The sequence below is a fragment of the Corticium candelabrum genome, chromosome 11, assembly GCF_963422355.1.
Source record: "Corticium candelabrum chromosome 11, ooCorCand1.1, whole genome shotgun sequence".
Classification (NCBI taxonomy): Eukaryota; Metazoa; Porifera; class Homoscleromorpha; order Homosclerophorida; family Plakinidae; genus Corticium; species Corticium candelabrum.
The window spans coordinates 2,804,069-2,816,767 of record NC_085095.1 but is presented as its reverse complement, the minus strand read 5'-3'; the positions used below and the strand labels follow the sequence as shown (position 1 = coordinate 2,816,767).

At 40.0% G+C, this 12,699-nt stretch overlaps 1 protein-coding gene across 3 annotated transcripts; it reads right to left on the bottom strand.

The window, feature by feature from the left end:
- Positions 1–4,945: 4,945 nt before the first annotated feature.
- On the bottom strand, positions 4,946–9,797 carry LOC134187000 (nephrocystin-3-like). Of its 3 annotated transcripts, none has more exons than XR_009971036.1 (6): positions 9,731–9,797; positions 9,538–9,663; positions 5,794–5,839; positions 5,605–5,730; positions 5,456–5,536; positions 4,946–5,171 (listed from the first exon to the last, which is right to left on the bottom strand). XR_009971036.1 is itself a non-coding variant. In XM_062655109.1 (6 exons), exons 1-5 carry the CDS (start codon positions 9,771–9,773, stop codon positions 5,490–5,492), a joined length of 465 nt encoding a protein of 154 aa, XP_062511093.1. In that variant the 5' UTR covers positions 9,774–9,797; the 3' UTR covers positions 4,946–5,171; positions 5,456–5,489. The 3 variants fall into 3 exon arrangements, 2 of the variants coding, with proteins under 2 accessions (XP_062511093.1, XP_062511092.1); XM_062655109.1 differs by having other exon boundaries at positions 5,794–5,916; XM_062655108.1 differs by having other exon boundaries at positions 5,605–5,916.
- Positions 9,798–12,699: the final 2,902 nt, after the last annotated feature.

The following is a 12,699-nucleotide window of genomic DNA, read 5'->3' as shown; positions in this document are numbered from 1 at the left end:
TTACTCACCGATAGGGGAACTCAGTTTACTTCAGACTGTATGAAAGAAGTATAACGTCTACTCAGCATCCGACATCTAACTACCATATCACTCTATGTGTAACAGTTTAGTGGAACGATTCAACACTACGCTAAAAAAACTACGCTAAAGAGACTATGTAGCGCAAAACCACGGCAGTGGGACCGCTATATCAATTTCCTCTTGTTTGGGTACAGTGAAGTCCCTCAAAAGTCTACGAGATTTGCTCCATTCGAACTGCTCAAAGGGAGGACGGTGAGAGGACCGATGAGGATTCTATAATCGATATGGACAGAGGAAGAGGGCGAGACAGAGGCGAGGACTAGCTATTGAATATGTGTTCGAACTTAGAGAAAGACTGGATGAGATCATGAAAGTAGCTCGTGAGGAATTAGAGAGGTCTCAAGGACGCTACAAACGATCCTTCGACAAAAGATCAAATGAGAGACGGTGCTAATGTTATTACCAACAGACAATAACAAGCTGTTAATGCATTGGCCGGGACTATTCCGAGTAACCAAGATCGTCGCAATCTATGATTTTATGCAGTCAAAGTACGGGGAAAGAAAAAGATTTACGATGCGAACTTACTGAAAAGGTACGGCTCGAGGAGTGACACCGAGGGCAAGTTTTTGTAAACGAACTGCGGGAGGATGGCTTTTAGAGGTAGCAAGTGCGGCAATATTGGAAGCAGATGGATGGGATCAAGACGACTCTGTGGATGGGAACAGCCTGCTCGAGAAAGAAACCCGTCGCCCAAAAAAGACCGCAAGGGACGTAAAAATAAGTGAAGAGTTGCCGTATGAAGAAATAAGAAAAGCTCGAGCGGTAAACGAAGAGTTTAGAAACGTTTTTACTGATCTTCCAGGCTCGACCGACTTGTCCGTACATCGGATTCAACTAACGTCTGATCATCCGGCGAAGTCTAAGCCATACGCGATACCGTTTCATATAAAGTCTGAACTAGAAAATGATATCAGGGATGCTGAAAATGAATATCATTCGGGTATCGGAGTCGCCATACGCATCTCCAGTCGTTTTAGTTAGGAAACCAGACGGAACAAACCAGCTTTGCATGGATTATAGAAAACTCAATCGTCTGACCACATGCGACCCCAAGCCTACGACACCTTTAGTGAATGTAGTTCAAGATCCTTCCCGAGACCGATACTTTACAAAGATACAATTGTGTAAAGGCTACTGGCGCTTCCCCGTGGAGACTGAAGATGTACCCAAAACCGCGTTTGTGGTGCACAACGGTACCCATGAATTCGTCAGAATGCCGTTCGGATTGGTCAACTCCGCAGCTACTTTGGTGAGAAGATTGAGAAAGTTACTGGAGGAACTGGAGTATGCGAACCAATACATTGATGAGATCGTCGTTCATACACCTACGTGGGAAAACATGTTACCGCTCTCAGGGGAGTTCTGAGGAGGATCGAACGAACCGTTCTGACAATTATGCCTTCCAAACGCGTACGCTGTCGTTTATCGGCCATGAGATCAAACACGGCCTTATTCACCAGAACGAGGAAAACGCCCTAAAAATTAGGAAAGTTACGAGGCCCGGTACGGAGAAAGGATTGCGCGTATTTCGAGGACTAACAAGGTTCTATTAGGAATATTTACCCAACTATGAGACCATAGCAGTTCCTCTGACCGACTTGACAAAGAAAAGATTGCCAATCAAACTGAAATGGAAGGAAGCGCAATAGAGGGTAGGGCGTATTAGGCGCTGAAGACGACGCTATCTAGTCGACCCATACTCAAGCTGCCTGAACATGATAGGCGTATCTTGATTCGAGTGGACGCTTCAGATGTATGGGTGGGCGCGATGTTGATGCAGGAGCACGAAGGAAAACCATTCCCGGTAGGATATCCAAGTAAGAAACTCAGCGACCGAGAAAGAAAATTCTGTACCATAGAGAATGAGTGTTTAGCCGTTGTCGGGGGGGGGGGGGGGGTAGAAAGTTCATGACATCCATCTATGGAGTAGAATTTATTCTCCAGACGGACCATCAACCGCTAGCATACTTGGATAGAGCGAAATTCGAGAACGATAGAATCATGAGGTGGGCCATGTATCTGCAAAGCTACAGCTTCACGGTGTAAGTTATCAAACGTTCGCAAAATGTCGGAGACGACTTCCTGAGTAGGGTGTACTAACGGCAACCAACAGAGACGTGTTTGAGTTGCAAACGGGGGAGATATATGTCACGTCTCTAAATATGGAGTTTGGGAGGGGCTGCGATACTACTGGTATACATGGGATTGAGGGGAGACGCTAATACTATTTATTGAGAAACAGTTACTTGGAGAATGCAGTTCGCCGGTCAACGGAGAGACAAGAAGAAGGAAGAGTGTGGGAGAGAAAGAGAGTGAGGGACGAAGTAGTAGGAGTTTCGTAACGAAGGGTCGGTGTGACTGAGAGCAACGAAGATAATTAACGTTAACTGTCATCGGCGTGAAGTTTGACAAGTTTGTTGTACATATATACTTGTGTGCATATATATATATATATATATATATATATATATATATATATATATATATATATATATATATATTTCACGTACGGAAGCTCTTGAATTCTCGCGCACGACACTGACATTTACACAACATGATGCAATTCATTCAGTAGGCCAGAAAAGAATGTATCAGAACAGATTATATGCTCAATTGGAAGTAGCAAGTGGCCTGATCACATTTCAGCTTGACACAGGTAGGTTCCACGTGCGACGTGATTACAACCTCTGATGTGAGCAAGATGCAGAAGTTACTGCCTACAACACAAATTCTCACTACTTTTAATATGATGGAGGCAAGATATAGCCAATAGGAAAATGCTATTTACAGGTAAAGAATACGAAGAATGGCAAGCAGTACCAGAAGGAATTGGTGGTGGTGGAGAGCTTAGCAATGCCAGTCCTAGGAGCTAGAACAAGCCAGGAGATGAAGCTTCTCCAAGTATATCATGACAATTTTCAGTCTGGTTCAATAAACCAAATACAAACAGTGACAAGCTGCTGCAAGTGAGACAAGGTGTTTTGCAACAATATGACGATGTTTTCAGTGGAGAAATTGGCAAACTGAAAAGGAAACTTCATTTGGATGTCAATCCTCAAATACAGCCAGTGAAAATGCCATTTAGGCATCTGTCACTTGCAGTGAAGGATCAACTGATGTCTGAGTTACTGAGATGAGAAAAATGGTATGATAGACAAACGTTCATGTTCCAGTGGAACGTATATCAAGCTTAGTGACTATTCAGAAGGCAAACAATCAAATTAGAGTATGCATAGATCCACAGCCTTTGAACAAACCCTGTGCAGGTTGGCAGCCGTATCCAATGCATACGATCGACGAACTGCTGCCAGAGCTAGCACAAGCCAAAGGCTTTAGTGTCATTGACGTCAAGAACGGCTATTGGCACATTGAACAGGATGACGATACAAGTAGATTAACAGCATTCATTACACCATACGGGTTATAGAAATAGAAAAGGATGCCTTTCAGATTAGCAACAGCACTAGAAATATTTCGGTACAAGTATTATCTGGAGAATTCACCATAGCTGATGATATCCTTATTGTTGGTAATGGAACAACCAAGCATGAAGCAAGACAAGATCATGACAAGAATCTGACTATACTCCTTAACAAATGCAGATAACAGAATATCAAACTCAAAAAAGACAAGTGCAAATTTGCAAGATCACAAATGACCTACATGGGACACATTTTGACGAGGGAAGGTCATCAACCCGACCCATCAAAGATTGAAGCAATCATGAAGATGCAGAAACCAACCAATATTGCAAGAGTACGTCGCTTGGTAGGAATGGTGAACTACTTGGCAAGGTTCTTGAGTCATCTATTTGACATTTGCGAACCATTGAGGCAACTGACCAAGAGTTCAAGACATGCAATGGCAATGGACACAGATACATTATCGAGCATACAAGTCGTTGAGGCGATCCTTACTCACTCTGCTGAAAGGGAGCACGTGCCCCATATGCATGCAGTGCCCCCGTATGGATCTGCCTCGCCTCTGACTGCTACGCGAAATCAATCGCTTTCGTTGCTTTCGACATTCATACGGGAATCTAACATTGCATAACTAGGAGCGACATTTATGCCCAGTATGCAATAACTCTCATTACTACTTACGGACTTTAAGGTCACCTGAAACAACAGTCACTATGATATTACAATACAAGCAGCGCCTTTAAAGATGTGTTTCAGTACAATTATAGTGTTCAAATAAGATCGAGTTTGTGATACTATTGTTGTTACAGATATTGGGCCTGTAATTGCAGTAGGACATCAATATAAACAGCCACTGCGCAATCTATTCAACAGATGGTCGCTGATAGAAATCTGATAATTAAACGTACACTTGACAATAATATTGATATCAAAACTTTAACTTGGATAATGTTCTGCTTGTATGGCCCAAATTTGGCCACCATAATTTATAAGCATCACACACTTGTCAAAAAGTCTAGTTTGCGGTATTAGTTGATGTTATTGTGCTATAAAATTATATTCATAATTGCCACTAATGCTCAGTCACTTGGTCATTCACTTTGTATTTCTACAACTACTCACTGAGAGGTTGAAAGTGTAATACAGGAACCGGACAATGCCAAGCTCACGTGAGTCTGAGGACGAGGCTACCAATGCCTACCATTTACACCTACAATACCCACGAGTTAAACCGTTGTGAAGTAGAAAAGAATGCAGAAGATTAAAATTAGAGGGTTAAAATTTTCTTCCATTTCGATTCTGTGATTTAATTGACTGTACTTCAAAGCTGTCCAACTATACACACTGGATAAATATATATTCAAAATAAATATATATTCAACAATTATTAAGTACATTGACATTGACCCCCATAGTAGTACCTGGTAGTTTCAAAAACGTTACTGGTTAATAGTATGAGATGTAATTGAGTTAATTAACAATACAATGCATGTACTATACTAAATTGTAAATTTGCAGATACATCATGATCATCACAACAGCAAGGATAGCAAGATTATTACAAATACGTTATTTGCATACACGGCAATTAGTCTGTTCAGATTGTAGGAACCTGGTATCACGTGACAAATACATACTAAACTCCACAAGGTCAGCAAATAAAACCTAAAACAAGATAGCAATAAAATGACTAGTAGGTCTTAACTGGCAAATTAACAAAGCAATTAACATAACTGTTACCAACACTTTCCAGAAAATGAAAGACATAAACAGCTTCTTTCGAACACAACGTACACGCAGACTGACATATATATCACTGTATGTTGCTGCTACTATACAAAACCGTATATATTCTTGCTACCAAATGCGTGTAGAGTAGAAGCAGCTAAGGCACAGCTTTACAACTAAATATTGTTATTGATTATGATATCACAATGAACAGTACTTACAATGTAATCTGGGTACATCGATCAAACAATCCTCTTAACGTCCATATTTCAATTGCCACAGCTGGTGCAATTGCGTTTCAGCTGCAAATCAACAAGACACAATGATCTAGACCAACACATACCTTCTGTGTCTATATTGAATGTCTCACTGATAGATATTGTGTAATGTCCTGGTGAATAAAGAGAAGTTTTGAGCTGCAATGACTGGGACAATGCCTTTTCTGCCGCATCTAATTGAGACAACTTGAAATAACACGCTCCCATGTTGTGACACACTAGACACAATAACAATAAGATAGTAATGTTATTAATTAACACATTTATACGATTGTCTATGCCTGTAGCCATATCCTCTGATACAGGAGATGTTCTCATCAGAATGTCCTGTAATTTACCATACAATTGTAATGACTCGTCGTAAAGTTGTTGATCATATGCAATTCTCCCCAGTGACTTCAATACTACCAAACATTACACATACATAATAAAGGCCGTGCTTCCACTAGCTGCACCTTAAACTAGTTTAGCTTAAACGCGTTTAAAACTAAACCAGTTCAAGAAAGCGACTGTTTCCACTAGGAACTTGCACATCCGGGATGTGCAAAACAAACCATATAAAAACGCCTTATTTTGAAGTATTGGGCTGCTCTGTCGCAGAGTCTGAGCAACTTTTGGTTGCCACTGATTCAGCATCTGCTAGTAAGAATTTGCATGACGATGACTAAGGACATTGTCTTCTCTCTCCGTAGCGACTGATTTCTTTCCTTTAGTGAACAACCCTTAGATCTTACATCCCAGCAAAATAGTCAATATCATCGACATCAAAACGGCATTGTCAGAAGCCGTCTAAACAAGCATGCTATTGTCACATGACAGTTAAATCTAAACTACTTTGTTAAACCCATTACAAAACGGATTTAAGAAATCGGTTTAGGTTTAGAATATAACTGGTTTAGCGCAGGTGGAAACAGGTCAACCCTTAAACCAGTTTAAACCAGTTTAGTGGAAACTCGACCAAAGAGAACAAGGAAGAAAACAAGAATAAAAACAAACAACAATCAATTGTTCCAACAAAGTCTAATTAAATAACCAGGACATAAATATCATTTAACAACAGTTGCTAGAAACTATTACTAGTCTTACTGTAAACCAAAAGTACAAAGGTTGACCAATCTCACAAAGTTTATGAGTAAAAAATCAGTCAAATAGACAGTAGCAATAAGTACGGTCTTGATAAATTAATTATACAAGACAGCCAGTATCACGCAGATTGGAAGGACATGATTTTACCATGCAAAATTAAATTTCACGTCATAAGTAAAACAGGAAAAATGATGCCACTAAAGAATGAAAGCACTGGGAATGTTGATGCTTCGGTCCGCAATAAAATGAGCATTCAAAGTTCAGTGGGGCACACACAAGGCAGATACCCATATACTTTTACTGCGTATGCGCACCAATAAATTATCCGTAAATCAAGAATGAAGGTTTGCAAATCAACAAATCAAAATCCAAGAAAAATAACTCCTAACACAGAATCAATCTTCTGTTTTTTAAATTCCACCATACAAGTAGACACAATGGGAACACATGCTCTCATGCACATTCACGCCCAACTCACGCATGACACCACACACGCACGCACGCACACACGCACGCACGCACGCAGGCAGGCAGGCAGGCACGCACGCACGCACACACACACACACACACACACACACACACACACACACACACACAAACACACACACACACACATTGTCTTCACCAACTGACTATTTGGTAAACAAAATCCAGCAGGAAAGCTTGATGAGGCCAATGCCTCTTGTTTGGTTGGTGCACCGCTCATAGCTCTTCAGAAGAAATGTGGCGGTGTATGCACCATTGCTGTTGGAGAGGTACTACGAAGGTTAGCTATAGTCGTGTTTGTTGCACTGCAGTCCAACCACGTCTTCCAAATATATACTTTTACCCTACGGACAAACATTCGGACACTATTGAAAAGAATAGCTTAAATGAAGATGTGTTGTTTAAAAATTACAAAGAATCTTTCTTGCAGTGGTTGCAAGTAGATTTCCAGATATATTTGCATGGGCTAGATGGTCTTATCAACTTTCAAGAGAGCTTAAGGTTTGGGCAAAACCACATTTCTTCTACAGCTGGTGTCCAGCAAGGAGACCACTTGGGTCCTCTACTCTTTTCCTTGTCTATCTGGTATCTTGATGACGGCACATTCCTTGGTAGAGAGATTCTGTTTCCGATTTTCTGAATCTTATCATCTCCAAGAGTCCAAGAAGCATTTGACCTTCAACTGAACCTAGAGAAATGTGAATCCTTTGGCCCTCTGGAGACCAGTTGTTTCATGACTTTCCCGCTGACATAATTAGAAGTGGGTCTCCTTGTAATGGAGGAATAGAGCTCTTGGGCACACTATTACTTCGCTCTGACCAATACTTTGAGGAAGTTTTTAGCAAGAAGTGGACCAAGTTCTGGAGTGGCAGAATTTGCTTTTGGATCTTAATGATCCACAAGTGGAAAAATTCAGTTATTAAGAAGTTGACAGCTAAAGCATTTGCAAACACAACAATCTTATTCGCACAGTTCCCACTCACATGGTCAGTGACCAACATTGGACATAAGGATGCAAAGAGCTTTATGCTATATAACACGTTCTTCCATCTCAAACTTGGCAAGGAAGCAAGCTTCTTTGCCAATACGTTTAGGAGGTCTTGGCCTGTGTTCTGCTCTATATTTGTCTGCTGCTGCTTTTGCTGGTAGCTGTAACGCAAGCCGTCAGCTTGTTAATCAGCTATTAGGTTATTCAGCTAAACCCTTAACTGTCATCAGAATTACATGATGCTTCTTCCATTTCTACACTGGATATGGTTGAAATTCAAGGAAAAGTTGTGATGAAAGATCGGCTTTGTCAGCAGCTATTGAGTAGCCTTCCAGTCACTTTCCCAATCTTTCTGTTGCTTCACAAAAATCATTGCAGTCACACCTTGATAGAATTCAATTGGAGGCTTTCAAACAAGGGTGTAGCTTAGAGACAGAACAAGGATCAACACTATCGCTTCTCCTTAGGCTGGAGTCTGGTTACGAGCAACACTAAACACATATCTCGGCCTGGCTATGCTTTAGCAAGAATTTATAGTTGCCATCAAAATATGGTTGGGCATTCCTATATTTCCTGTAGCTACAAAATCCAACACTTTAAGTTGCGTATGTGGCCAAGTCATCGACCGGTTCGGTGATCACCTGTTAGGTTGCAGCTATGACAGTACCTTGTTAAAACGCAACAATGCTTTATGTGATATACTGTGGCATACACTACTTTCTGACAACAAATCTTCTAGAAAAGAACAGCACTGTTCTGCTCAGCACTGTTCTGCTCGGCACTGTTCTGCTAATAATCTATCTCGTTCTACTGACATTTATCATCCAGACTTCCTTACCCAATGCTTTTTTGACATCACTGCCCGCAATTCATTGCAACAACGTTTTGTCTGCGCTGCTGCTTTTGAAGCCAGTGCAGCTGAAAATGATGAAAAATGGAGAGGCGTGAGTTTAATGTGACTCATTGTGGAGCAGATTTCTTCTCTATAGAAAGTTTGTGGTATTGGACTCCGGCCAGTCTTAAGACTCTGAAAACTATTGCTTTGAAATCAACGATGTTCACTGGGACTGCTTTGAACCAAGCTCTCCAAAGTCTTTCTGAATAGTTATTGGTTAAACTTTGGAAGTACAATGCAAAGTTAATTTTAAGGAGAATTGCATTAGAGCATGATTTTGCATTTTGGGAATGTTTTCTTCTTTAGATGACACTAAGATGTATTTAAATAAAGAATATATATATATAAATTTAAACATTGATATTTAACAATAACAAACTGGTAAGAAAAAAACCGTTTTGTTAATATCTTTCTTTAGTAAAAACATTACAAAGTTTGCAAACTCAAAATACCAATTTATACGTAACTGTTGTTACTTTTGTAATGTCTACGTTCATCTCTACATGGTACAGTTAATTATTACTGAGTAAAACAATAAAATAATACATTGAATAAATAAGATTTAGATACCATCAATAACACAAGGGTGTGTTGGAGAAAATGCTCTCTCTCTAATTGCCAGACATTCTCTCCACACAACAGTTGCCTTCTCAATGTTGTTTAACTCACGGTATGCTACACCAAGATTCCACAAAACTGCATTAAAACAGACAATTGAATGAAACTACATTCAGACAAACAAGAACTATCTTATCAAACTAACCGGTTCCAATGTCAGGATGATGTCTAGGAAGACATGAACACATAATCTTCAAACATTCTTCATAAGTTCTAGTTGCTGCATCCAACATTCCTTTACCAAAGTAACACAATCCTAAGTTGCTCAGAGCTAAAATGACACAACAATCCATGTTTACAATGACAAGTGATAATTAATATTAACAATACATTTCAATATTCAACTCAATTTCAATATGTGTTAAATCAAAATCGATTAGTTTGTTGTAAGAATGTGAATTCTAAAACACCGCTCTTTCCTAATACTTATGATGTCAGAATAGATATCAAAATCTCCCAACACCAATCTGATGGTATGTAAACGTCCATCCTAATATTGAAGTTATTTAAACCACTGATAAGTTCGTTGCCAACTGAGAAATACATTAGATCTCTCTCTGAGTAATCTGAAAGCACATTACAAACACAAATAACTTAACGGATACATTCCGCAAAACCTAATCAACATCAATGTGACATCAGTCAACATAAAATGGGCATGATGAGTGAACTGCCCAAGTTGTATCCATAATAACTAAACAGAATAACCAAATGTTGAATGTCGAACTAAAAAGGAACGAACAGTTAAGTTCAGATAAATGCTGCACATGTGTGCTATTGCAAAGAGTGTGACTGTAGAGTAGAATCACAAAACAAAGGAATCCATCGCTTACTCCAATCACAACGTCATTCCCAAGAGGAAATAAACAGCAGTCGTTGGCACGTGTTTTCAATAGGTTTTCTATCCAAACGCACCCCTTGTGATGATAAAAACATAATGCCATGTACGATACAACATTCGCAATCTAGCACGTGCCTCCATACCTGCACCTCAGTCAAGTTAGCCACCAAAAAACAATGAAAAGTGAGACTTCTAGCTGTAAATAAACGAGTTTGATAGTTAAGGTATATTATGCTGTGACAAACGACACAAAAATAATAATCACCAATAACATAAACGGTATATGATCACGTCACCCATGCACATCCACATCCATCTAGCGACCCACCCACATCCAGCCAACAAGGTGGTCGTAGCGTTGCTGGTTTACAGCGGTATTAGCCAGCAGCGTAGGAACCTAGATTTTGGTTGAGAGGGCACACATTTCCCTAAAACAGTGTGGCTCTGCACAACAAGGCTAAATGCATTATTGATTATGGCAAGTTTCTGAGTTTCTTAGAGTTTCTGCGATTGCTGTATTATTGACATGGACAATATTTAAAAATATATCATGTTGCTGAGAGAAAAAATATTTATTTGTTAAATAAACAGGAAACCAACACTAACACTACATTGTTAGTTCAGTATGTCATGTCAATGTTATCAGTTTCTACGCTTGCCATCCTTATAACGTATTTCCATGCATTTAGCTGCATGCCGGTTTAAGCCGGGGATTACCAAGGTGCCGGTATACCCGGGGGTATACCGGCAGGTATACCGGCATGCCAGAGAAAGAGAGGTGATTTGACCAACCTCCCTATAGACTGGACCCATAGATCTATGCTGCATCCATTCGTAGATATTGATTGAACTAACATAGATAAACACTAAGACTATAATCAACCCTATAATGTTTGAATTTCTCTGCCTTCATCCTCCTCTTCTTCATCGTCTTCCTCTCGATCTTGGTTATCTGTCACCCCAATGTGTTCTTCTGCTTCTTCAAACCTAATCCTATACGAACTGACGAGACACTCTCCTGGCAACGTTTGTTTTGTTCCACCGAGCTCATTATACTTATGTAGTACCGCTAGCTTTTATGATTGTGTATGATCTATGGCCACACTGCGAAGATCCATTCTCAATACCTTCTGGCTGTTTGACTTTTCTCTGTCCGAGCTGGACTTCAAGAGAAGGTGCATTCTCTACGTCACAGCACGTGTGCTGTAGAATTACCACGCATGTGTATACATTGCTCCCTTGCCATTACCAGCACTCCGTCGCGCTAAACCGGCATCGTTACCAGAGTCCAACAAGCAAGTTTCTGGTAATCCCCGCCTATACTGGTATGCAGCTAAATGCGCGGAAATATGGTATATGAGCAAGACACTTGACAGATGGAAAGTTGAAGGAGCACGTGCCCCAGTGCCCTCTGTGATTACTATAACCCTAGCACACGCAGGCCTTGCATGGGTTAATGACATTTATATAGATAGATTTAAAACAGACATCACTATTTGAACAAACTATCGCTTACATCCGCAAAGATGTTGCCTTGTATGAGGCAAGTGTTGCTTGTGTATGGCAATACATCGCTGTGCAATGTCTATTGCTTCATCTAGATTACCAGCTGCATGATGACATGATGACAACTGATTCATAACTATAGTGCAAACAACAGCTAACATATAGTGTTCCACACAACTCTTGTTACATTCAATATTCACTGTACATCGTGCAATGTGTGGGTGATTGGCAGGCCGAGACTGAGATGCAATAGACAGAGACTCATCACTCAGTTGTAAGGCTCTCCTCGTGTTACCCAGATGTAAACAACATTCAGACAAATGAAGAAGACCTACAACAAACACACCACAAGTGCACTGACAGTACAACAAAAATACTATTTGCATTTGTCAAAGTCACTATAATTAATCACTTCAGCAACTTTCATAAAGATAATTATCTCACCTACTGCCACACAACAATGATCTGTTGGGAAGTGTTCTCTCTTAATAGCTAAACTTCTCTCCAGCAATGGAAAAGCCTTCTCATGTTGCTCATTTTGAATTAAACACGAACCCATATCCATCATTACTGCCAAAACAACAAAATTTATAAACATTAATATTCCTACATCTCACCAAAGCCTTACTTTCTTATTACTGCAAGCTATTATTTAATTAAGTCTAATTGCTTTGTTTCATCTTTATATATTGACTAGGGTCCATGGCCCGTCCTTTGTACGGGCAAGACTGTAGTGTAAAGATAGGTCTGTGGACACGTCACGTACA

Excerpts from the sequence above, each read along its gene's own strand:
- LOC134187000 (XM_062655108.1), bottom strand. The coding sequence starts at position 9,773 with ATGTGTTCATGTCTTCCTAGACATCATCCTGACATTGGAACCG. Across the intron at positions 9,664-9,730 it reads TCATCCTGACATTGGAACCG|TTTTGTGGAATCTTGGTGTA; the intron begins GTTAGTTTGATA and ends GTTTTAATGCAG. Across the intron at positions 5,537-5,604 it reads ACATTACACAATATCTATCA|CTGAAACGCAATTGCACCAG; the intron begins GTGAGACATTCA and ends GTTGATTTGCAG.